At 47.6% G+C, this 26,875-nt stretch overlaps 1 protein-coding gene across 1 annotated transcript in view; it reads left to right on the top strand.

The window, feature by feature from the left end:
* The window catches only part of LOC132574858 (collagen alpha-1(XXII) chain-like), a 268,798-nt gene extending 245,495 nt beyond the window's left edge, over positions 1-23,303 (top strand). Inside the window, 10 exon segments of the mRNA XM_060243090.1 lie at positions 628-681; positions 3,048-3,101; positions 4,736-4,807; positions 5,312-5,347; positions 7,422-7,466; positions 9,932-10,111; positions 17,423-17,489; positions 18,870-19,052; positions 20,674-20,751; positions 22,960-23,303. Of these exon segments, the coding sequence (XP_060099073.1) occupies positions 628-681; positions 3,048-3,101; positions 4,736-4,807; positions 5,312-5,347; positions 7,422-7,466; positions 9,932-10,111; positions 17,423-17,489; positions 18,870-19,052; positions 20,674-20,751; positions 22,960-23,147 (957 nt within the window). The 3' untranslated portion in view covers positions 23,148-23,303.
* The last annotated feature ends 3,572 nt before the right edge of the window (positions 23,304-26,875 follow it).

The following is a 26,875-nucleotide window of genomic DNA, read 5'->3' on the forward strand; positions in this document are numbered from 1 at the left end:
TTCCATACGTTGATTACTCTTTGGGTGAAGAAGCACTTCCTTTTATCTGTTTTAAGCCTATTGCTCCTTTATTTCATTGAGTGCCCATGAGTTGTTGTATTATTTATTTATTATTGATTTGATTTGATTTCTATCCCGCCCTCCCCGCCGAAGCAGGCTCATGGAGGCTTATAGCATAAAATCCCAGAAACAATGAAATTAGTAGGTGTTAAAATTACACATTTGGTAATAAAATAGATATTCAATGATTAAAACAGTTAAAACAGGGAAAAAACCCGACTATTGAGTTGGTGCTATTCTAATGGTGACGGCCTTCTTCCACTTCTCTTAAGTACCAGTTATGAGAAAGGGAGAAAAGTACTTCTTTCTCTACCTTCTCTATCCCATGCATAATTCGGTAAACCTCTATCATGTCACTCCTCAATTGTCATTTCTGCAGGCTAAAGAGCCCCAGCCTCTTTAACCTTTCTTCATAGGGAAGATGTTCCATCTCCTTAATAATTCTAGTTGCCCTTTGCTGCACTTTATCATAGCCATAAGATCACCATATGTAGCACTGATAGTTGAATTTGTTTTGTTTTTTTCTGTAAAGTTCATTAATTGTCCCACTCCCTCCTCATTTTCCAGGGTGATCCTGGCCCAGTCGGGCCTCTTGGACCACGAGGGCTCAGAGGGGTGGCGGTGAGTAATCTCTTCCAATGAATTGTCAATAAAAGGCCTGGAACATCCTCCACAGAGTGACTGTTGGAACAGTCCAGTATTGAACAGAAACCCTTTAGGAGAAATGCAGAGTACACATCGTTTGTAACATGTACATGTGAACTGCACGTTTACATACAAACATTATATAAATGCATAATATGAATGCATAATATGAATGTCTGCACAAAATTTAAGTTCATAAGAACATAAGAGAAGCCATGTTGGATCAGGCCAATGGCCCATCCAGTATGTGTGTGTGTGCAAAATCCTCTGTGAGGATTGGCTACATCAGGGGTGTGTGGCCTAATATGCAAAGGAGCCCCTGCTAGAATTCTATCTCTGGACCCTGTACCAAGAGCCCTGTAAGCTCTTGGAGGATTGCTACATCCGGGGTGTGTAGCCTAATATACAAAGGAGCCCCTGCTAGAATTCTATCTCTGGACCCTGTACTAAGAGCCCTGTAAGCTCTTGGAGGATTGCTACATCCGGGGTGTGTGGCCTAATATGCAAAGGAGCCCCTGCTAGAATTCTATCTCTGGACCCTGTACTAAGAGCCCTGTAAGCTCTGGGAGGATTGGCTACATCAGGGGAGTGTGGCCTAATATGCAAAGGAGCCCCTGCTAGAATTCTATCTCTGGACCCTGTACTAAGAGCCCTGTAAGCTTTGGGAGGATTGGCTATATCGGGGGGGGGGGGGGTGGCCTAATATGCAAAGGAGCCCCTGCTAGAATTCTATCTCTGGACCCTGTACTAAGAGCCCTGTAAGCTCTGGGAGGATTGGCTACATCAGGGGAGTGTGGCCTAATATGCAAAGGAGCCCCTGCTAGAATTCTATCTCTGGACCCTGTACTAAGAGCCCTGTAAGCTTTGGGAGGATTGGCTATATCGGGGGGGTTGTGTGGCCTAATATGCAAAGGAGCCCCTGCTAGAATTCTATCTCTGGACCCTGTACTAAGAGCCCTGTAAGCTCTGGGAGGATTGGCTACATCAGGGGTGTGTGGCCTAATATGCAAAGGAGCCCCTGCTAGAATTCTATCTCTGGACCCTGTACTAAGAGCCCTGTAAGCTCTGGGAGGATTGGCTACATCAGGGGTGTGTGGCCTAATATGCAAAGGAGCCCCTGCTAGAATTCTATCTCTGGACCCTGTACTAAGCGCCCTGTAAGCTCCCGGAGGATTGGCTACATCAGGGGTGTGTGGCCTAATATGCAAAGGAGCCCCTGCTAGAATTCTGGACCCTGTACTAAGAGCCCTGTAAGCTCTGGGAGGATTGGCTACATCAGGGGTGTGTGGCCTAATATGCAAAGGAGCTCCTGCTACACAAAAAAGCCCCGGTCCTGTCTACTCAGACTGCTGGTGACTCTTGGGTAGAGGTCTTTCATGCCACCTACTGGGGCTTTTTTTGTTTTTGTTTTGTTTTGATCAGGAACGCCCAGGAAACCCAGTTCTGGCTGGCTTGGTGTCAGGGTGTGTGGCCTAATATGCAAATGTGTTAAGCATGCTATTTCTAAGTGCTGTATGGGTGTGTATTTGGAAACAAGCCATAGCTGAAACAGAGCAGTACCTTTGTCTTAAGAACATAAGAGAACACATGTTAGATCACTCTTTTCCTTTCTCTTATTCCTCCCCCCTTTCCCCCAGTCCCATGGATGCATAATAAAGCCCTCTGGAGTCAGGATGTTTAGAGTAACCTTGCATTAAAGCTGACGGATGCCTCTCCCCCAGATTCACACAGTCAGACCTTATCAGTTCTAAGAGACTGTGTGAGAAAGGGAGATGTTTTTATTCGCCAACATTCCTTAGCCCTAAAGAGATCCTAGCGAGTAGCCTTTGAACCAGCAATGTAATTTACATCTCTATGTTATTCTTTGAAGTTATCTGTAACCCTGCCTTTTGAAGTATGCCTATAAGATACTATTCAGTACTCTGTATGCCATCCCTTCCAAGAAGTCTGTCCTTGGCGCGAGTAATTGCGTTTCAATAAAAAAAGCAACTTTTGATGAAAAGCAAAAGCTTGATTATTTTGAAATCTCGATGCTTGACGAAATGAGTCCCTGCTGTGCAAAATAAAGGTGACATCAAGGGGCGTGGCCTAATAGTCATAGGAGATCTTGCTGGGCTTTTTCTACAACAACAAAAAGCCCTGCAACTTACCACCACCTTTTAGCTGGAGATACTGGGAGTTAAACCTGGGAATGAGCAGGGTTTATCAGGTACCCAGCAAGTTTTGAATAAAGAACTAGGCACCGCCCATTAGAACATTTGTTAAAGTATCAACATGCCAGCCTGATGCAGTAATGGGCTTACAGATTGATTCCTGTTTTCTATCGCCAATCCCTCTTCTAGGGCAAGAACGGATCACCAGGTCCTCAAGGAGAGACTGGCCCTCCAGGTAGCCCAGTAAGTACTGTCTTTGTCCTCTCTGTCTGTCACGGGCATACAAGACTAGCATCAGAAGCTATCGACAGGGACAGACCACAAGAGCCAGTTTGGTGTAGCGGTTAAGTACGTGGACTCTTTTCTGGGTTTGATTCCCCACTCCTCTACTTGCAGCTGCTGGAATGGTCTTGAGTCAGGCATAGCTTTCGCAGGAGCTGTCCTTGAAAGGGCAGCTGCTGTAAGAGCTCTCTCAGACCCGCCTACCTCACAGGGTGTCTGTTGTGGTGCGGGGGGTGGTGGTGGTGGTGGTGGTAAAGGAGATTGTGACCGCTCTGAGATTCAGAGTGTAGGGCGGGATATAAACTCAATATCTTCTTCTTCTTGCCAAATGGAGAGGAAAGAGTAAGAACATAAGAGAGTGTGTATACACACACACATACATACATATATATATATATATATATATATATATATATATATATATATATATATATATGTGTGTGTGTGTGTGTGTGTGTATATATATGTGTGTGTGTGTATATTAGCCACTGTGGCTAATAGCCACTGATGGACCTCTGCTCCATATTTTTATCCAATCCCCTCTTAAAGTTGGCTATGCTTACCACCACCTCCTGTGGCAGTGAATTCCACATGTTAATCACTCTTCGGGTGAAGAAGTACTTCCTTTTATCCGTTTTAACCTGACTGCTCAGCAATTTCACCGAATGCCCATGAGTTCTTGTATTGTGAGAAAGGGAGAAAAGGACTTCTTTCTCTACTTTCTCCATCCCATACATTATCTTATAAACCTCTATCATGTCACCCCGCAGTCGACGTTTCTCCAAGCTAAAGAGCCCCAAGCGTTTTAACCTTTCTTCATAGGGAAAGTGTTCCAACCCTTTAATCATTCTAGTTGCCCTTTTCTGCACTTTTTCCAATGCTATAATATCCTTTTTGAGGTGCGGTGACCAGAATTGTATGCAGTATTCCAAATGAGACCGCACCATCGATTTATACAGGGGCATTATGATACTGTGATGTGTCTCGACTTTGTGATGTGTCTCAACTTTGAGATGTATTTAATTCCACACTGGCTGGTCACTTTCTAGAGGATAAATGTAGCACTGGATGAAAGCGTCCTTGTGGATGGAAAATGAGCCTGGCCGGTATCCGTTACAGGAAATGAGAAGGGCCAAGTGTTAGTACTCCTGACATGGGAACTGCTGGGAAATGGAAAGGTCAGACCAAAGAGATGGAATCCAACACCCGTCTATAGGAATCAAGCTTCCTGGACAAGAATCCGAGAAAGGAGAACATTAAGACATCCAACAGAGGAATAAGTGTCTCAGTGGCTTTTTGCTGTGGCAACTGAGGGGGGAACCTTCACATTCAGAGGCACGAAGCCTCTGAATCCCAGAGCCAGGGGAAAGCCCTCAAATCATGATCATAATTGGTACTTGGAATGTTGGGCAGTTGCTCCATGACATCAGCAGTGTGTATTTTGCTGACATATTCCACGGGGGGTATCACGAGTGGTGGCAGTGCACCGGAAGGCAGGATCCCTGATAGTTTGTGCCATTAATACAGTTGGTTTCCATAATGCCTTTTAAAAAATGTGAACGTTCATCAGCCTCTCCTTGGTTTTCTGTTCCAAGGGTCCAAAAGGAAGCAAAGGTGAAACGGGCAGCCCAGGACTTCCTGGATTTATGGGCCCACGGGGACCCCCTGTAAGTATCAAGTTGATGACCCAATAGATGGGGTGGAGGGTGGGTGGAAAGAAAGCAACTTTAAATTTAAATGCATTCTCCAAGCCACTGGCTGACTTGGCTTGGAGAAGTGACTGAAAGAGGCAAATGCCTTATCATCAAATGCCATCTGCTTTTAGATGGCCCAATAGATGGGGTGGAGGGTGGGTGGAAAGAAAGCAGCTTTAAATTTAAATGCATTCTCCAAGCCACTGGCTGACTTGGCTTGGAGAAGTGACTGAAAGAGGCAAATGCCTTCTCCGAGCCGGCCAATGGGATGTTGGGGGCTTTGAGAGCCACACGTGGCTCCCGTGCCACAGTTTGGCCACCCCTGGCATAGAACAACAGACCAGGGCTCCTTGGCCTTATATGGTGTCTGTTGGGATGACGTCAAGTAGAGTACTGGAATCCAACTCCCCAAAGGAATTTCACAAGTGCAGGTAGCTATGGGAAATAATTCATTCCGTTGCTCTTTCTGTCCCCTAGGGAGAACCTGGTGAAAAGGGGACTCCTGGGAAAGAAGTAAGTATTTTAGTGTTGCCCATGCGTGTCATTCATACAAGTCCGTTAAGGATATAAAGAAAAGTTGAACTTATCACTGTATCTAATAGCCAAGAGCTGTGCCTCAAATAACTGTGTTACCAGACATGGCAGTGGAAGTTCTATGAGCTTTCAGCATTTTTCTCTTTACCCAGCAGCCCCAGTTCAAACTGAGACTATAGTGCAGGGGTGGCCAATGGTAGCTCTCCAGATGTTTTTTGCCTGCCGAGACTGCTGAACTCTTCTCAGAAATAGGGAATCCCTTGTCCGCAGCCCTTGTCCCCCTGCTGTTCTACTGGCTGGCAGGGGTGGTGATGTCACTTCCTGCTTCCCACATGCACCGGAAGTGACATCATTGCATCATCAGGAGGCACACAGGAATTTAGGCAAACACTTTATGGTAAAAAAGGAGTCTACCATTGAGTTTCCCCCCCAAATTCCAGAACATCCTGCACCGTTGGCAACATGATGTCAGACATCACTTCCTGTGCATTGTGACATGGCCCCCTCCTCACTGCTCGTAAGTTCCCCCCACCCCGAACAGGTTGTTGGGAGGGATCTGGAGGGATCAAGCGACGCTATACAATGGCCGTAAATGTTCCCTACGTTCCTCTAAGGTTGGATTTGGGCCAAATCCTAAAACAAAGAGAGCATTTTAAAACTTCTGATCCTCATGTTCAGTATATTGGGAACGATAACGAAGTTTTGCTGAGATCACAAAGCTCTGGATTGATGAAGCGTGCATTTTTATGACATCCCGGTTGAGAGGCAATGCGATGTCATGGTCAGAGAGTCAGAACAGGATCTGGGAGACCCTCGTTTGAACCAATCAACTAACCAACCAATCAACAAAATGTATACATTAGTTGCATGCCACGCCTACACTGAACGTAAATAGACATTTTTGCTAGAATAAAATGTGTTAAAACAAAACTGTGTTCTTCTGCCTGATTAAACATGCCAAGGCACAAATTCTAGCTGCCTTTAAGGTAGTTTCATTTGAATCCCCATTCTCCCATGGAAGCTTGCTGGAGTGATTTTGGGCCAGTCGTATACTTTCAAGATAATCATGTAAGCCAGGGGTGTCAAACATGCAGCCCGGGGGCTGAATCAGGCCCTTGAAGGGCTTCTATCAGGCCTCCAAGCAACTGGCTGTCATCTGCCTCCTTCTCCCTCTTTCTTGCTTCCTCCTGCATCTCAACTTGCTTTGCCAGGTTCTCTCAATCGCACAGCAGAGCTACTGAGCCAAGCCTCTCTTCCCTCTGTTGGCTGAGGCTCCTCCCCCCCCCAGTCCCCTGGGAAGGAAGGAAAGAGCCTTAGCTTCCTTTGCCCAGTTCCCTGGATCACACAGGAGAGATACAAAGAAAGCACCATTAAGACCAACAAGTCCTAATGTTTTAAACGTATTTTGTTTTATTTTTTAAAAAAGCTTTGTGTTTGTGTCCTTTATAAAGTTTATATCTCTGGCATTACATTTTATGAGTCACATGGCCTGGCCCGACAAGGTCTCCTTTATGTCAGACCTGGCCCTCATAACAAATGAGTTTGACACCCCTGATTCAGCTGTTTGGGGTGCCAATTGGGGAGGGGCAGGGTCCGCATGAAGTTAACAAATAAATAAGATTCCGCAAGCGTGGCTCCAGAGCAAACCGGACACAGCCGCAGACGTTCAGATTTCTAGTCAGTAATAGCTTCGTATTAATGCAGACTTGTGTCGGCGGTTTTGTACATATTAAGGGGAAGGCACATCGCGCATTCGGCAGTCGATTCAGCCCGCCTGAAATCTACGCGCACTTGCGTGCATAATAGTGCAGTTTGTCATCTGTTTGCTCCATCAGAAGAGACACGTTGCAAACTGGCTGATCCTGAATGCTGAAAGAGGAGCTTGCCGCGCTCCAGTGGTTCATTGCATCGGCCTTTGGTCTGGCACATACCCAGCTTCCTATAATGTAATAGAGCGAGCTCCGCTTTTAGCAAAAAAAGAAGGAGCGATCCCATCCTATCATTAATTCATTCTATGACTATCTCCTGCTTTTGATTTGTTCTTTCCTTCCAGGGCACTCCAGGCAAACCAGGGGAGATTGGAGGCAAAGGTGACCGGGTAAGTCACAGACTATCCTCTAAGTCTACAGATAACATAAGAGCAGGGGTGGAATTCTAGCAGGAGCTCCTTTGCATATTAAGCCACACACATCCCTGATGTAGCCAGTTCCTCAAGATTAGTTGTCTTCAGGGGTGGAATGCTAGTAGGAGCTCCTTTGCATATTAGGCCACACACCCCCTGATGTAGCCAATCCTCCAAGAGCTTCCAAGGCTCATTTTGGTAAGCTCTCAGAGGATTGGCTCCATCAGGGGTGTGTGTAATATGCAGAGGAGCTCCTGCTAGAATCCCACCCCTGGATAAGAGTAAAAAAAGTTTCTAGCAACATTGGCATGTGCCAGTGGTAAACTGGGTGGGGCTGCCAGAAACAGGTCCTTTAATTGAACGTTAAGGTCTACAACAATGTACTTGTCTATACAATGGGACGTGTGGCTGGCCCCCAATCTCCTTGGCTCCCGCAGGGCTTCTTGATTTGTTTCCGCTGCATGTTCTGACCTTTCTGGAGGCCGTTGTAAAAGATCTTAGCAAGTCTCCATATGTGCTGGATGACACTTTCCATTTTAAGTTCATCCGAAATTTTTACTAGTCAGATCTTTTCTTTAGGTGGTAAAAATGGCCTATCCAGTCCAACACTCTGTGTCGCACAGTGGCCCAAACCCAGGTGCCATCAGAAGGTCCACCAGTCGGGCCAGAGCATAAGAGAATCCATGTAGGATCTCACCAATGGCCCAGCCAGCCCAACACTCTGTGTCACACAGTGGGCAAAACCCAGTTGTCATCAGAGGTCCACCAGTCGGGCCAGAGCATAAGAGAAGCCATGTAGGATCTCACCAATAGTCCAGCCAGCCCAACACTCTGTCACACAGTGGCCCAAACCCAGGTGCCATCAGAAGGTCCACCAGTCGGGCCAGAGCATAAGAGAAGCCATGTAGGATCTCACCAATGGCCCAGCCAGCCCAACACTCTGTGTCACACAGTGGGCAAAACCCAGTTGTCATCAGAGGTCCACCAGTCGGGCCAGAGCATAAGAGAAGCCATGTAGGATCTCACCAATAGTCCAGCCAGCCCAACACTCTGTCACACAGTGGCCCAAACCCAGGTGCCATCAGAAGGTCCACCAGTCGGGCCAGAGCATAAGAGAAGCCATGTAGGATCTCACCAATGGTTCAGCCAGCCCAACACACCGTGTCACACAGTGGGCAAAACCCAGTTGTCATCAGGAGGTCCACCAGCAGGGCCTAAACTCCCAAAGTCCTCCCACTGTTGCCCCCCCAACCACCAAGAATATAGAGCATCACTGCCCCAGACATAGTCCTCCATCTATACCTTGTGGCTAATAGCCACTGGTGGACCTCTGCTCCATCTGTTTGGCTGAAGTAGGTTTTGATTCCTTAGGGCTGCCTTGCTCCTTACCCCACCACTTTCTCCTCAGAATTGTTTGCTGAAGAAACGTTTTGTGGTTGCCCAACTATCCTTGACTGTGTACTTAAAAATCAGTGACTATGGGTTACTTTTCACGACACCTTATGTAGCCCTGTGCACATACAATCAGGCAAATGGGCCTTGTTGGTCTTTAAACTGCTACTGCACTTGAATATAGCTCTTCTACTGCTAACCAGCACAGATAACCTCTGAAACTATTTTCAGTCAGATGATACAAGCTAGGTGGACCCAATGGTCTAAAGCAGCATAAGGCAGCATCAGCTGTCTTCTTGTTATGCTACAGCAAACTGTGTGGACTCTTATCTGGGAGAATCGGGTTTGTTAAACTACACCAGTTTGGTGTAATGGTTAAGTGTGTGGACTGTCATCTGGGAGAGCCAGGTTTGATTCCCCACTTCTCCACGTCCACTTGCTGATGCGACCTTGCAGTCAGAGTCAGTTTGGTGTCTTGGTTAAGTGCGCAGATTCTTATCTGGGAGAACTGGGTTTGATTCCCCCCTCCTCCACTTGTAGCTGCTGGAATGGCTTTGGGTCAGCCATAGCTCTGGCAGAGGTTGTCCTTGAAAGGGCAGCAACTGTAAGAGCTCTCTCAGCCCCACCCACCTCACAGGTTGTCTGTTGTGGGGGGGGGGGAGAAGATAAAGGAGATTGTAAGCTGCTTCGGAGAGAAGGGTGGGGTATAAATCTGCAGTCTTCACAAATTCACACCGAGCTGTTTCTCTCAAGAGCAGTTTCTGTCAGAGCTCTCTCAGCCCCACCTACCTCAGAGTGTCTGTTGTGAGGAGGGGAAGGGGAAGGAGATTATATACCACTCTGAAACGCCTTTGGGTAGTCAAGGCAGGGTATAAATCCAGTCTCCTTTTCCTCCTCCTCTCTGTCTGCCCCACATCTCAGAAGGCCTGGTTGGGAACTTACCTAGAAAAAGAGGATAACCTCATTCCTCGATATGACACACTTTGTATGACTCTCTGCTCCATCTCCCTTGGCTCGAACCAAGTCTCTGTGCTGATTTTGTCCCACAGGGGGATCCTGGCAACAAAGGTGAAAAAGGTCCACCAGGAGAAAAGGGCTCAGCTGGGGATCCTGGAGTTCCTGGTCGTAAAGGACACACAGGGTTAATGGGTCCTCCAGGACCATCAGGGGATTCTGGACAGTCTGGGCCCCCAGGCCCTCCAGGACAACCAGGGTATCCTGGACCTAGGGTGAGTACAGTGCAACTGAAAGTGGGGGAAAGGATGTTTTGAACACACACCTGGAGTCTGGCTTCCTGGTGTGAGACAGCCGAACCTATTCGTTTTCAAAGCAAGTTACAGAATCCTGGTTGGCAGCTCTCATTTTGGGCAGGAGCTCACAGGAGCAGCGTTCTGGAACCTCTAAAATTCATTGTGCTCTTTCTTTCTTATAACCCCTTCCCCCCCCCCACACACACACACACAAACTCGCTTCTGAGCTCTGTTGTTCAAACTTCCTGTGATAATTTTGCTGAACTCTACAATGCGAAAAACTTTCTAATATCCCCCCAAAACACAAAAAAATTGGGGAAATACCCAAAATATATCAAACAGACAGTAGGAGAGCCAGTTTGGTGTGGTGGTTAAGTGTGCGGACTCTTATCTGGGAGAACCTGGTTTGATTCCCCACTCCTCCACTTGCAGCTGCTGGAATGGCCTTGGGTCAGCCATAGTTCTGGCAGAGGTTGTCCTTGAAAGGGCAGCTGCTGTGAGAGCCATCTCCAGCCCCACCCACCTCACAAGGTGTCTGTTGTGGGGGAGGAAGATAAAGGAGATTGTGAGCCACTCTGAGACTCTTTGGAGTGGAGGGCGGGATATAAATCCAATATCTTCATCTACCTCCCAGGGTATCTGTTGTGGGGGAGGAAGGTAAAGGAGATTGTGAGCCGCTCTGAGACTTTTCGGAGTGGAGGGTGGGATATAAATCCAATATCTTCATCTATCTCACAGGGTGTCTGTTGTGGGGGAGGAAGGTAAAGGAGATTGTGAGCCGCTCTGAGACTCTTCGGAGTGGAGGGCGGGATATAAATCCAATATCTTCTTCTTCTTCTTCCTCAGGCCACTCAGGAAAGACCAGTTTTAAAAGTATGATGAGAGTGAGGTTTTATTATGACAATTATAATTCAAGAAGCAATTTAAGGTAGATGCTGAGCAGATATAATTTAGTAGACCTTCCGTTGATGTCAGGGGGCGTGTGATATATGCAAATGATTTGTGCTAATGAGCTCCAGCACCTCTTTTTCTACCAAACGCCCCCTGCTGGTTGGCGAAGACTTCTCTTGTTTCATTTGACACATCCAGGACTGGCCCTAGAGCCCGCAGCACCCCAGGCAGCAGCAAGTCGGGGTAGGGAGGAAAGGGAAGGGGCAGGGAGAAGCAGTGGCAATGGGGGAAGGTAGCAGCGATTTGGGGAGGGAGGGGAAGTAATTTTTTTTTTTTTAAAGGTGGGGGTGCCTAATTTGGCACACCTCCATGGCCGGCACCCTAGGCAAGCGCCTAGTTTGCCTAGTGGAAGAGCCGGCCCTGGGCACACCCTTGCATAGGTTATTAGCCCACCTTCCCACTTCCGGTATGATGATTTAATTAAATGATTTTTAAATTGTGATGTTGCTTATGATTGTTCAAATGTTTCAATGTTTTATGTGTGTGCCTCGGGGACCCCGATCGGGTGGGAAAACAGCATTAAAAACATTCGGGAATGAATGAATAAAAGATCATCTTCAACTAAAAGAAAATAAGTAACTAAAATCCAGCTGGAGAAAGGAAAAAAATAACAACACAACACCATGGTCCATCAAGTGGTACCCCAAAAAATTCTAGTTTGGCCCCTAAGTGACCAGCTAATCATGTGCTCCCCTTCTTGAGTGTAGAAGGCACAATGGCTCAGTGGTAGAGCATCTGTTTTGCCTGAAGAACATTTTGTCTGAAGCCCTGCCAGATCAGAGCAATGGTCCATCCCATCCAAATTCCTTTCTCTCACAATAGATAACCAGTTCCTCTGGCAGGCCGGCAACAGGGCATAGAGGCCAAAGCCTTCATTAGAATGTAAGAAGACCCCTGTTGGATCTGACCAGTGGTCTATCAAGTCCAGCATCCTGTCTCACGCAGTGGCCAGACAGTTCCTCTGGAGGGCCAGCAACAGGGCATAGTGTCCAAAGCCTTCATCAGAATGTAAGAAGAGCCCTGTTGGATCAGACCAGTGGTCCATCAAGTCCAGCATCCTGTCTCACACAGTGGCCAGACAGTTCCTCTTGAGGGCCAGCTGAGACCTTCATAATAATGTAAGAAGAGTCGTGCTGGATCAGACCAGTGGTCCATCTAGTCCAGCATCCTGTTTTACACAAAGGCCAACCAGTTCCTACGGAGGGCCAACTACAGGGCACAGAAGCTGAGGCTTTCATGAGAACATCAGGAGACCCCTGCTGGATCAGACCAGTAGCCAGCCAGGTCCTCTGCAGGGCCAACAACAGCACATAAGAGCTTGAGGCCTCCCTTTGATGTGATTGTTGACTCAGCTGCATCCATTAATTAGGTGGCCAAACACTACAGTTGTCAACCACCACGTGTGGCCTGGAGATCTCCTAGAATTACAATTGACCACCAGACAACAGAGATTAGGTCTCCTGGAGAAAATGGCTGCCTGTAAGGTGGACTCTATAGCATTATACACTGCTAAGGTCCTTCCCTTCCCCAAACACCCATGTCTTCAGGCTCCAAACCCCCTAGGGTTGCCAAGTCCAATTCATGAGATATCTGGGGACTTTAGGGGTGCAGCCAGGAGAGATGGGGTGGAGCCAGGAGAAAGGTTGTGACAAGCATAATGGAACTCCAAAGGGAATTCTGGCCATCACATTTAAAGGGACCGCACACCTTTTAAATGCCTTCAGTCCATTGGAAATCGTGAAGGATAGGGGCACCTTCTTTTGGGGCTCGTAGAAACGAACCCCTCGGTCCAATCGTTTTGAAACTTGGAGGATCTTTTGAGAAGAGGTGTTGGATGCTATGCTGCAAATTTTGGCGCCTCTACCTCAAAACACAGCTCCCCCCAGAGCCCCAGATACCCGCAGATCAATTCTCCATTATTCCCTATGGGAATCGGTCTCCATAGGGAATAATGAGTTCCCAGCAGACATTCCCCCCCCCACTTTCTAATGACCATGAAGCGAAGGGAGGGCCTCCAAACCAGGGGATCCCCTGCCCTTACCTGGGAATTGGCGACCCTAACCCCCCCTCCAAATCCCCAGATATTTCCCAACCCAGAATTAGCCCCCATACCAAACAGTAACCTCAAACTGCTCCCATTCGGGGGAACAAACCAGAGCCGGATTAACAATTAGGCCAAGTAGGCAGTGGCCTATGGGCCCCCATGCCTTTAGGGGCCCCGGGCCGGCTCCCCCGCCCAGTATTCCCCTTGCTTGCAGCCCTTCCAGCCTGCACGTGCAGCCAGCAACTGAGACGGCCTTAGCTCAACTTGCCTGGTGTGGCTGCTGCTGGCGTCATCGCCGAGTTTGCCTCTCTCTGCCTCTCCCCTGCAGTGTAATAAAAGAGGCTTTTGAGAGGGTGCCTGCAGGCTGCAGTGGGGGCCGTGGGCCATGGGGCGAGCGCTCAGACTCTGAGATAATTTGTGAGGGGGCCCCCAAGATTCCGACTGCCTAAGGGACTCTACAGCACAAACTGTGCTTCCGAGACCTTTGTCAGACTGCTGTTTTTTTTTGATCTCCAGCCGCAAGGTGCAGAACGAGAAGAGCTCGAGAGCCTTGCCTACGACAGTTAATTTTATACGAGCCAAATAGATCGTTACGCTAACGATTCTAATTTCTTTAGCTGCAGAGCGTTTCGTGAGATCTGCAGTTGCTGTTATTTTGGCTAATTGGAAAATAATGATATCTATTATCCTGAAAGGTTCCCAAGTCTCCCCCCTCCCAATTGAAAATGTGATGGAAGATGATATATGGGGATAATTTCCACATGTACCCGCTCCTATCCCAGTGCAGCAAAACCTATTTTAAACTCTAATCTCAGGAGAAGAATCAAAGCCCTGTCTGGGTGTGTTCGAATGTTCAGGAAGGATTCTAGGCAGGTAGCAGCCCCTTCCATCAGCTGAAATTATTTCAGAAGGAATATTTAGGCTGTATGCAACTAATAGCATTGTTCTAGTCAAAGACAGTGTCTACCCCGCTAACTTACCCATCCCCAATTCGTACAGATTTAAAGATTCGTACAGATTTAAAAGATTGCCAGTTTTAATCACAAAGCAAAGAAAAATTAGTTGCAATGTGTGGGTGTCTTAGAGATAGACAAAAATAGAAAGGACTATAAAAAGGACTGCAATAGCCTATCAGCTCCCTGCTTTCTTTTCTTGATGGTATAGGTCTCTTTAGGGCTTTTTTTTTTTGCTAGCAGGAACTCCTTTGCATATTAGGCTACACGCCCCTGATGTAGCCAATCCTCCAAGAGCTTACAGTAGGTCCTATAAGAAAGAGCCCTGTAAGCTCTTGGAGGATTGGCTACATCTGGGGGGTGTAGCCTAATATGCAAAGGAGTTCTTGCTACAAAAAAAAGGTCCTACGTCCCTTCATATTGTGAAAGCACTTTGCATGTTATTTGTTCAGAACTGATGCGGCACTGGCACATATAGATCTGGTGGGCACTCTTGAGATGACTGAGAAGTACCTTCTACTTGCTTTGGTATCTGATGAAGGGAACTTTGAGCCTCAGAAACTCGCACCCTGGGAATCTTGGTAGTCTTTAAAGGGCTACTGGGTTTTGCAGGGGTGGAATTCTAGCAGGAGCTCCTTTGCATATTAGGCCACACACCCCTGATGTAGCCAATCCTCCAAGAGCTTACAAGGCTCTTTTTTGGCCACATCGGGGTGTGTGGCCTAATATGCAAAGGAGGTCTTGCTAGAATTCCACCCCTGGGGTTTTGTATCTTGATCCGACATCAGACCAACATGGCTACCCACCTGAAACGATGTTATTTGGTTTTCATCTGATTCAGAGTCTGTTTCCAAGGCAGTTCCATGAACTAGGGTTGCCAGGTCCTTCCTGGTAGTCAAGGGGGATGGGGAGCAGACTTACCAGGAGCTGGGAGTTTCATCAAATGATTTGGGGATGCGCCCACATGACTTAGAAGTGACATGACTCAGAAGTGACATCCCTGGGCCAAAAGAGGCTAAACTCCAGAACACTCGTGCACGGGCCTTTTCCATCGCGGCCCCATGCCTATGGAATCAGCTCCCGGAGGAGGTGCGGGCCCTGCGGAGCCTTGACCAGTTCCACAGGGCCTGCAAGACCACCCTTTTTAAGCTGGCGTTCACGGACTGCTGATTTATGATTGTTCAATAAAGGGATCCGCCAATATGGTTCTGTTTAAGGACCCTCGTGATCATGTAAACTGACAGGAATAGCGCTAGGAACATCATTGCTACTGTCAGATCAAGTTAAGTTAATTGTGTACTGACTGGTTTTTAAATAATGTTAATTTTAAAGCTTGTATACTTACTGTATTGTATATTTACGAATGTTGTTAGCCGCCCTGAGCGTGCTCCGGCGGGGAGGGTGGAATATAAATAAAATTATTATTATTATTATTATTATTATTATTATTATTACATAGGCGTGTTGGGGACATCAGAGCGATGTTCTGGTTTTGGGGTAACAACTTATGGTAGAATTAGTTTCTACTATAAAGTTTGTGCCCCCAAACTAGAGCATCTCTTAATGATGCTCTGGTTTGGGGGCAAAAACTAGCTACATGGTACCCTATTGTCGAATATCTTATTAGCAAACAGGTGATTCCAAAGAACAGACTTGATCAACAAATGATGCATTTCTGATCAGTGTATAGTGTGTTTGTTATAATTTGAGAACTGTATAGAATTGTAAACCATACAATGGGTCAATGAACTGTGTCTTCATTAGTTTTGCCTTGATTGTGTTGTATAGTATCTGAATTTTATGTTTCTTTTCTTTTTTTTTCTAATTTGTAAAATTTCATTTTTGAAAAATAAAAAGATGCCGTTTGTAATCCGCCATACAGAAGAAATAACAATTTTAAGAAAGTATGTCAAATATATACTGTAGTAAAATATGTACTTTATCAAACAGACGTAGATACACAAGTAGATATATAAGTAAAATATATACTTCATTATACTGGTACTGCTAGATGCACACGGGTAAAAAGTTGGGTCAGAGGTTATAAGCACTTAGGGGATGGGAGGTACAGGCCAGGGACAGATAACAGGTGATCAGTTGGTGCAAAAAAGGGGAGGCTCTGCAATGACCATAAGGGCTGGACTTATGCAATAGCCAATAGCCAGTTAATTGGCAGCCCCTGATTGGATGCACATAGTTAGCCAATGAGCAGACTTGGCCTTAGTTATCTGATTGGGCTTCCAGGATGACCATTAATGGAAAGAATGGGGGGGAAACTCCTGGGGTGAGGGTGATTGAAAGCTGTTAAATATGTCTAAACGGTGACAATGGATAGCCAAATTGCTATCTAGGTGACACCAGGTCTACCCAAAGATACTTGGCTTTTAAGTGAAAATGTTGTTCCTCTGCTGGCACCATCCTTTGTTTTTTTTCAGTGGGACAAAAGTTTAGGCAGTCTGACAGGGTCCCCTCCTGGGGTGAACTTGTTTGCCCTATGCATAGGCGACATCTGTTGAGTACATGAGACTCCCGCTTCGCTGTTATGGAGTCTGGCGCTGCAGAAATATAGTTGCTGGGCCTGTTTGCCTTTTCCCTAGCGTTTCTGTGGTTGAGGCTGAAAACCGCTTGCTTGGACAGCTCCTGGCGGCGCAACTTCTTCCGTTACAACGGCCGAGATGGGGATCGCGCAGAGCGACTGAAGACCATCTGTTCTCCTAGTTCGCACTCTTCCATAGGCACGGAGTGCTGCTGCAATGTTGAGGCTGTTAGTATGAGTTTGCTAGACAAAACCCAAAGTTTCTGGCAGATGTGTGCGAGTTTAATCTCCAGGCCGCCTGGCAACCGAATGGGTGACTACGACGTTCTGCAGGTGGGGCTCTTTGCTCACGGGTCTGGCAACCATCCCTTGAACTCTCTGACTTTGTCCACTCTTGTGAGTAATGTTGTATATCTATGTCTGTTTGATAATTGATGCCAGTTCCGGGTTGAGCTTAAGACCTTTGGTCGTAGAAGCTAATAAAGGGAAAATGGACTTCGTCCACTCATTCCTGACTAAGGTTGCCAGCTCTGGGTTCAGAAATACTTGGAGATTTTGGGAGTGGAGCCTCGTGAGAGTGGAGTTTGGGGCATGATGCCCTAGAGTCCCACTTCCAACGTGGCCATTTTCTCCAAGTGGATGGATCTCCATCACCTGGAAATCAGTTGTCATCCCAGGAGATCTTCAGACACCACCTGGAGGGTGGTAAATCCTATGCCTGACCTTAAGCACCATTAAATCTATATCTGTCTCTTTTATTTCCTAACATTACCCTCAAGTCCAAATAATTTTTCTTTTCTTCACAGGGGGAGCCTCCTTCACTTGAAACTCTGCGAAGACTCATTCAAGAAGAGTTAGGAAAGCAACTAGATGGTAAGAGCTGCTGGCCCATAAAGCAGGGGTGGAGAACGTCCATCCCGAGGGCCGTTTATGGCCCTCGAGATCACTTGGTCTGGCCCTCGGGGATTGCTGGGCTGATCTGAGCCATGTGGCGGCCTCTATAAAAAAAAAAAAGCCCTGGATTTAGGTATTTGCCTAGGGCGGCAGACTGTGTGTGTGTGTGCCAAATTAGGCTCTCCCCACATGACTTCAAATAGAAAAAAAACAATTATTTGTATTAATTTTGCTGGCCTGAATCATTCTCCCTCAGCGGAGCACTGTTTTTTAAGTTGACAATTTTGTATGGCCCGTGAATGCTGTTATAAATATCCAAATAACCCTTGGCAGGAAAAAAAAAGTTCCCCACCCCTGCCATAAAGAGACCAAGATTACTCGACATATCTGGCCCTGAGAGGGCTGCAGAGAATGCAACATTTCAAGAGTTTGGGCTGCTTTTTAAATCAACCAGAGAAGTTATGTGTATTTAGAAACTCTTCAGGAATACAGGATGTGATTAATATGTGGTGAATGCAGCTCCCTGGAGAATTTCCACTTTTAAAATTTTTTAATGCCATGCAGGACTTTTTTTGAGCTGGAACGTACAGGAATGCAGTTCTGGCTGGCTTGGTGTCAGGGGGTGTGGCCTGATCTGCAGCTGAGTTCCTGCTGGGCTTTTTCTACAAAAAAGCCCCTGTGTGAGCCAATGGTGATGTCAGGGGGTGTGGCCTAACATGCAAATGAGTTCCTGCTGGGGTTTTTTCTACAGAAAAAACCCTGACGACATGTATGTAGACTTTGTGGCTGAATAAGATTTCTGCTGTTCCTAGAATTTTATTGAGAAATCCTTCGGGCTCAGGGGCAGAGCCAGATTTTATACAACAATAGGTTTGAACCAACTAGTTATTCAGCTGTTGAAACAGGCATGGCCATCTTTGGCCACCACAAATGATATGGTGGAACCTCCATGAGAAAAAAAAGAAAGGTTGTATGAGATTGGGACTGAGAGAAGGAGGGGAATTGAAAAAGATGGAGTGAAGAAGCTGGCTGGATCCAACCCACTGCCAAGACCAACTGTTCTTCTCCTATGTATATCAGTTGTAAACAGTGATGTGTCTACTTCATATTAAAAGGAAAAGTTTTATGACCAGACAACCAGAATTCCACACCAAGATAAGTTGATACCAGCTACCTGTGTATTAGTATAATCTAACATAATTTATTGTTATTATTTTTTACCATTTCACATTGTTCTGAACAAAGGAAGGAAGGAGAGAAAGAGCCATACCAAGAAAGACATGGTCCCCCTTGCAACTCAAGGTTTCTGTTTCTTAGTTAGTAATCTTCTCTATTTATCTTTGTTCTTTTTTTTTACAGCAAGACTGCCCTACCTCATAAGTCAGATGCAGCCAGCCAACATCAAAGCACCTCAAGGTAGACCAGGACCTCCAGGGTCACCCGGTAAAGAAGGTCCCCCAGGTCGGGTGGGTCTTCCAGGAGAACCTGGCAGGCCAGGACAGCCCGGTATGGAAGGGCCATCAGGACCACCAGGCCAGAAAGGTGAGTGCACTTTGAAGCAGGGCAAATTACAACTGATTTGAGATCTAGAGCATTCTGTGCTATGATAGATGTTGTAGGGGTGGAATTCTAGCAGGAGCTCCTTTGCATAGTCCACACCTCCCTGATGCAGCCAATCCTCCAAGAGCTTACAAAAAAAGCCTTGTAAGCTCTTGGAGGATTGGTTATGTCAGGGAGGTGTAGACTAATATGCAAAGGAGCTCCTGCTAGAATTCCACCCCTGGATAGATGGTTGTCCACCCCCACATGGTGGTTGGAGATCTCCTGGGATTACAACTCTCCAGGTGACAAAGATAAATTCACTGGGAGCAGGGCTGACCCTGCCACTAGACAAGCTAGGTGGTTGCCTAGGGCGCCAGCCTTCTGAGAATTGGGTGCCCTCCACATGATTTGGTGATGTTATCAGTGCAGTGGGAAGCACCGGAAGTTACACTTGCCTAGGATGCCAGAGAGCCTAGGGCCAGCTTAGTATGGGAGAAAATGGCCACTTTGGAAGGTGGACAATGTAACATTATACACTGCTGAAGTCCCTCCTCTCCTCAAACCCTTCCCTCACCAGACGCCACCTCTAAAATGTCCAAGTATTTCCCAACCTCAAGCTGGCAACCCTAAAGCCTATGATGAACTTGTGCAATGTGGAATGATGATTTATTGACATGCTATATCTGGATCAATAGGAATAGAACTAGGGTTGCCAAGAGCCCCGCAGCCTCCGGTAGGTACCAAAGAATTTCCCCTCCCAAACTGCTAGAGCGTCCAGGAAAACCGTAGAGTTTTCCCAGAAGCTCCTAGAGCATCCGGCGCACGACATCACCACTGCGATGATGTCACTGGGATGACGTCAATACAGGCCGGCAGGTTGGAAACCTCCGGGGCAGGAGAAACCCCACCCGGCCCAGGAACTTGGCAGCCCTAAATATAACAATTTGGTTATACAGGAGAGCCAGTTTGGTGTAGTGGTTAAGTGTGCGGACTCTTATCTGGGAGAACCGGGTTTGATTCCCCACTCCTCCACTTGCACCTGCTAGCATGGCCTTGGGTCAGCCATAGCTCTGGCAGAGGTTGTCCTTGAAAGGGCAGCTGCTGTGAGAGCCCTCTCCAGCCCCACCCACCTCACAGGGTGTCTGTTGTGGGGGAGGAAGGTAAAGGAGATTGTGAGCCGCTCTGAGACTCTTCGGAGTGGAGGGCGGGATAGAAATCCAATATCTTCTTCTTCTTCTTCCCTAAGGCTATGCATTTGGAACTTAACTAACTGGCTAACTTCAGTTAACTAACTAACTTCAGTGATCCCTCCTTGCCCAATGTTTTAGTGGTTTCTGTGTCTTTGTATATATTTTACCTCTGGTTTTAATTATTTTAACTGTGGATTTATTGTGGGGGTTGAATTCAATGGTTTAAAATGTGATTTTATTATGTATGTGTTATTTTGTTAGCCACCTTCTGGCCCGCGTGGGGGAAGAAAAGAGAGGTTATGAGTTTGCAAAATAAATAAATGGCGCTTGCTTCGGCAGCAGATATACTAAAAATAAGTGTCATTCTGAATCCTCCTCTTGCATTAACCTCAGAAGAGTAACTAGTCACATTTTCCCCCCGCTTCTCCCAGGTGAAAGAGGAGATAAAGGAGAAAAAGGAGAAACTGGCATTGGTCAGCGAGGTGAAATAGGTCCCCCAGGAATTCCAGGTGGGTTTTGGTTTGTCCTTAGCAAAGGAGAACTTTCATAGCTTTCGCCCGGGCCATGGGACAGAGACGGTGCTGGTCGCCTTAGTAGATGATCTCCAGCGACGACTGGATCGAGGCGGGTCAGCAGTGCTGTTGTTGTTGGACCCGTCGGCGGCGTTCGACATGGTTGGCCATCAGTTGCTGGTTCACCGCCTCGCCGATGTGGGGATTTAGGGGTTAGCCTTACAACGGCTTTCCTCCTTTCTCTGTGATCGGGGACAAAGGGTGGCGATCGGGGGACGATCATCCCAGAGGCATCTGCTTAATTGTGGGGTGCCTCAGGGGGCGGTGCTTTCCCCGATGTTGTTTAATATCTACATGTGCCTCCTTGCCCAGATTGTCAGGAGATTCGGGCTGGGTTGCCATCAGTATGCAGATGACACTCAGCTTTATCTGCTGATGGATGGCCTCCACCCCAGAAAAACTGGCCCCGGTGTTACAAGCAGTGGCGGGGTGGCTCAAGTTGAGTCGTCTGAAGCTGAACCCAATGAAAACAGAAGTCCTTTGTCTGAGTCGTGGTGGCCTGGGAAGGGAAATCCCTTTACCAGCCTTTGATGGGGCGCCACTGATATCGGCGCCTAAAGTCAAGAGCTTGGGGGTGCTACTGGAGCCCACATTGGCTATGGAGGCCCAGATAGCAGCCACTGCGAGATCCGCCTTTTTCCATCTTAGGCGGGCACGACAGCTGGCACCCTTCCTAGAGCACAGCGACTTAGCAACAGTGATTCATGCTACGGTCACCTCGAGACTAGACTACTGTAATGCCCTCTACATGGGGCTGCCCATGTCTCAAATCCGGAAGCTGCAGCTGGTGCAGAATGCTGCAGCCAGGCTGTTACTGGGTCTCTCTACTCGGAATCATGTGCAGCCGGGGCTGCGGAGACTGCACTGGCTGCCGATAGTATTCCGGATTCACTACAAGGTGCTGGTTATTACCTTTAAAGCCCTATATGGCCGAGGTCCTGTCTACCTTAGGGACCGTCTCTCCCAACATATTCCCCAGAGGGTACTGAGATCTGGATCACAAAATCTATTAGAAATCCCCGGGCCGAGGGAGGCTAGATTGAAGGCTACCAGAGAACAAGCCTTCTCTATTGCTGCCCCCCACTGGTGGAACCGGCTCCCTGATGACGTTAGAGCCTTGCGGGACCTTGCCCAATTCCGCAAGGCTTGTCAAACAACACTTTTTCGAATGGCCTTCAACCAAAGTACAGAGCTGCTTAACATCATGGTATGGAGCTTAGCACCAAAACTGTTTTTAAAATCTGTTCAATATTTAGAGTGTAATTGTTAATTTTAATTGATCGTACTGTAATTGTTTTTATTTATTTATTTATTTATTTTATTATTTATATCCCGCCCTTCCCACCAAGTGGCTCATTGCTTTATTGCTTTAGTGGCTCATTGCTTTATGGTTTTATTGTTTTATTGTGGATATTTAATGATGTTGTTAGCCACCCTGAGCCTGCTTTGGCGGGGAGGGCGGGATATAAATGTGAAAAATAAATAAATAAATAAATAAATAAATAGGATAGGATAGGATAGGATAGGATAGGATAGGATAGGATAGGATAGGATAGGATAGGATAGTTGTGTGTTGGTCTGTTTTGGAAGCTTTGACTCTCTAAAGCTTGTCCCTCAAAAAATCTTGTGCGACTGGACTCAATTTACCTGGCCAGCAGAGGTCTCCTGACATCCTTCCGGGAGACTGGAAGTGATGTTGGACATTTTCAGACCTACTTCCAGTTTCAGGCCAACTTCTGGTTGAGGGTGACACTTTGGTTTTTGAGCTAAACCCTATGGTAAATTTGGCTTCAAACCGTAGAGTTTTGTCCCAAAAGCGGAGCGCCTCCCCTAACTGGAAGTAGTCCCAAAGTAGGCTTGAAACTAGAAGTAGGCCCCAAAAAGATCAGTTGAGGGTGAGATGCAACAGCACGTGTACACAACACCAGCTGGCCGTTGGTGGGCAAGAACCTGTGAAAATGGGGTTACCCTGTTCCCACTGGGGAGGGGGGGGGGCTGGCAACCCGGGCCATGGGACGGAGACGATGCTGGTCACCTTAGTAGATAATCCCCAGATGATGATCTCCAGATGATCTCATTCAATTTGGATGACGTTCTCCCCCTTTCTTCCTGGTAACAATTTACCCACAATGCTTTGTCTCTTAGGTGTCCCAGGTGAACCAGGATATGCCAAAGATGGACTCCCAGGAGCACCAGGACCACAAGGTGAAGCAGGTCTTCCTGGCCAGATGGGACCCGCCGGGCCTCCTGGATCCAATGGACAATGCGACCCATCTCAGTGTGCTTACTATGCAAGTCTCTCCAGCAGGCCCAGCAACGTCAAAGGGCCCTAAAAGGCCAAAGCCCCTTCCTGGGACTTCTGATGGACCTAATTGCAAAACTTGAATCCGACAAGGGAGTCAGGAGTCTGTCCCCGTTTCGTTCCTGTTTCTTTGCAAAGAGGCCTTTGGGATTCTCCTAACCACCCCGTGCTGCCGGTCGGTCAGGTTTTCTTACCGATAGGAATCGAGTTTATTGCTATTCTCGCGAGGCAATAAGTGACCCTTTTTTTGCGGTTCTTTAATATCAGGGCAAGTTTAATTTTTTTTTTTAAAGATTTTTTTTTTTAATATGAAAGTCGACAAACGAAGCATAGCGCTTGCATAGGCAAAAATCTAAGTTAGCATGGAAAACAAAACAAAAAAACCCCCCAAAACGTTGGCTGCTGCTGGTTGTTGTTACAATTTCTTCGGTGCGTTTCAGCATTTAGAACCGGGCAATGCTTCGGAAGTGAGGGGAGAGCTGCTTGAACCCCTTCCTCTGCTCCTCTTGACCCTACGGCGTACACAGAACTGCCTTCCGTTGTGTCAGACCACTTTGTGATAGAGTTGCCAATCCCCAGGTGAGGGCAGGGGATCCCCCGGTTTGGAGGCCCTCCCCCCGCTTCAGGGTCGTCAGAAAGCCGGGGGGGGGGGGAGGGAAATGTCTGCTGGGGACTCTGTTATTCCCTATAGAGACTTATTCCCATAGGAAATAATGAATTGATCTGCAGGTATCTGGGAGGGCTTTTTGGGGTAGAGGCACCAAATTTTCAGTATAGCATCTAGTGCCTCTCCCCAAAATTCCCCCCGAGTTTCAAAAAGATTGGACCAGGGGGTCCAATTCTATGAGCCCCAAAAGAAGGTGCCCCTATCCTTCATTATTTCCTATGGAAGGAAGGCATTGAAAAGGTGTGCAGTCCCTTTAAATGTGAGGGCCAGAACTCCCTTTGGAGTTCAGTGATGCTTGTTGCAGCCGTGATCTTGGCTCCACCCCCAATGTCTCCTGGCTCCACCCCCAAGTCTCCTGGCTCCACCCCCAAAGTCCCCAGCTATTTCTTGAATTGCACTTGGCAACCCTACTTTGTGAACTGGATATCAATCTCCAGAGGTCCCCTGATCCTTGTAGCTGGGGATTCAGGGCTGGCGCTGGGGCTTTTGCAGCCCCTGGCAAAGCCCCGCCCTCCAATGGCCCAGTTTGCATGCTGGACTTCTCTCGAGGAGACCGGTGTGCAAACGCCCAGCCCTGCTCCACCTCCCTGCGGTGCGGGGAAGCAAAGCAGGGCCGGACTGCCCAGTTTGCATACCGGGCTCCTCTTGAGGAGACCGGCGTGCAAACGCCCGGCCTCAGCATGGGGAAAGGAAGCGGCCGGCTGGCATGTGGGGAGGGGGTGCCTAGAGGTGCCTCGTAGGCCATGTGGGCACCCTAGGCAGCAGCGTATAAGGCCTAGTTCCACATGTCGGCCCTGTGGGGATTGAACCTGGGAACTTCTGCATGCCAAGCAGATGCTCTACCCCTAAGCCATGCCCTCCGTTGCTTCTACAGCCTCAGGCAACTGCTCTATCAAGGTCAGTATTGTCTACTCTGATAGGCAGTGGCTCTCCAAGGTGTCTGGAGAGGGTCATTCTAGGGTTGCCAACAGCCAGGTGGTGGCTGGAGATCGCCTGGGAGTACAACTGATCTCCAGGAAGGTGGACTCTATGGCATGACACACCATCCAGGTCCCTCCATTCTGCAAACCCTGCCATCCTCTCAGGGGTCCATCCCCGGAATCTCCAGGTATTTCTAAACGCAGAGCTGGCAGTGGCAACCCGAAGTCACTCGTTTCGCCTGCTATCTGATCCTTTCAGCAGGAGAAACTGAGGGCTGAGATCTGTAGGTGGGGTTGCCTCCAGGTGGTGCCTGGGAACCTTCCCAGCGTTATAGTTGATCTCCAAACCACAAAGATCAGTTCCCTTGGAGAAAATGGCTGCTTTGGAGGGCGGGCTTTATGGTATTGTACCTGGTTAGGATCCCTCCTTTCACCAAACTCTGCCTTCCCCAGCCTCCCTCTCCAAGCTCTCAAGGTATTTCCCAACCCCAGACCCGGCGAGCCTGTGGGTAGGCAAAACAGATTCTGTACCACTGAGCTATGGCCCTCTCTCTTTGCACTTGGAGGGCTTCTTTTCCCAGAGACTGCCAACTAAACTAGGGACCGCATCTAGCTTAAAGCAATGGAGGAAGAAACAGTTTTGGTTTGTTTGTTTTAGCAAGAACGCACAGGAATGCAGTTCTGGGTGGCTTAGCATCGGGGTGTGTGGCCTAATATGCAAATGAGTTCCCATCGGGATTTTCTCTTTAAAAGCCCCGCGTGAAACAATGGATATGTTAGGGGGTGTGACCTAATATGCAAATGAGTTCCTGCTGGGCTTTCCCCACAAAAAAGTCCCGTGTGAAACCATGGAATTAGGGGGTGTGGCCTAATGTGCAAATGCGCTCCGGCTGGGCTTTTCCCACAAAGAAGTCCTGCATTAAACAATGGAGATGTTAGGGGGTGTGGCCTAATAGGCAAATAAATTCCTGCTAGACTTTTTCTACAAGTAAAGCCCTGGGGAAGAGCATAGGATGTGACCACAGTTTGCAGATTTGCCAATCTATTGGATTTATATCCCATTCTCCGCTCCAAATCTCAGTGGCTCACAATCTTCTTTACCTTCCTTTCCCACTGAGTATACATTAAAAAAAAAATCTTCTTTTGCAAATATGAAACCCATGAGTTTTTGCTCTCATTTTTTTTTCCATTTGAAGATCTTCCTTGTGCTGAACGTTTCCTGTAAAATGTACGCCCTTTTCAGTGTTACCTGGCAGGCTACGTGATATGTATAAATGGCATACATTTTACACATGAACCCATGACTCATTAATACCCACCGTGAAAATGGGTGGACTGAAACAGTTGACAATCAGTTTTGGAAACAGAAAGGAGCAATAGGGGAGGGGTATATTTATTCGTCATTAGAGAGGGGTGCAAAGGAAAAGGTGCAGGACAGAGATGGCATGGCACATGTACACAACACAACTCTTGCTGTTTCTCCCCTCCCCCGACCTCACGGAGAGCCAGTTTGGTGTAGAAGAAGAAGAAGATATTGGATTTATATCCCGCCCTCCACTCCAAAGAGTCTCAGAGCGGCTCACAATCTCCTTTACTTTCCTCCCCCACAACAGACACCCGGTGAGGTAGATGAAGATATTGGATTTATATCCCGCCCTCAACTCCAAAGAGTCTCAGAGCGGCTCACAATCTCCTTTACCTTCCTCCCCCACAACAGACACCCTGTGAGGTGGGTGGGGCTGGAGAGGGCTCCCACAGCAGCTGCCCTTTCAAGGACAACCTCTGCCAGAGCTACGGCTGACCCAAGGCCATCTTAGCAGGTGCAAGTGGAGGAGTGGGGAATCAAACCCGGTTCTCCCAGATAAGAGTCCGCAAACTTAACCACTACACCAAACTGGTTCTCGTTTCACAAAGGAGTTGAGGGGAGAAGGGAAGGGAAGAGGCTGAGGTGTAGTGGTTAAGTGCATGGACTCTTATCTGGAAGAACCGGGTTTGACTCCCCACTCCTCCACTTGCAGCTGCTGGAATGGCTTTGGGTCAGCCATAGCTCTCACCGAGCTGTCCTTGAAAGGGCAGCTTCTGGGAAAGCTCTCTCAGTGGGAAAGAAAGGTAAAGAAGATTGTGAGCCACTGAGATTTGGAGTGGAGGGTGGGATATAAATCCAATATCTTC

This window comes from Heteronotia binoei, chromosome 7 (genome assembly GCF_032191835.1).
Source record: "Heteronotia binoei isolate CCM8104 ecotype False Entrance Well chromosome 7, APGP_CSIRO_Hbin_v1, whole genome shotgun sequence".
In the NCBI taxonomy this organism is placed as follows: Eukaryota; Metazoa; Chordata; class Lepidosauria; order Squamata; family Gekkonidae; genus Heteronotia; species Heteronotia binoei.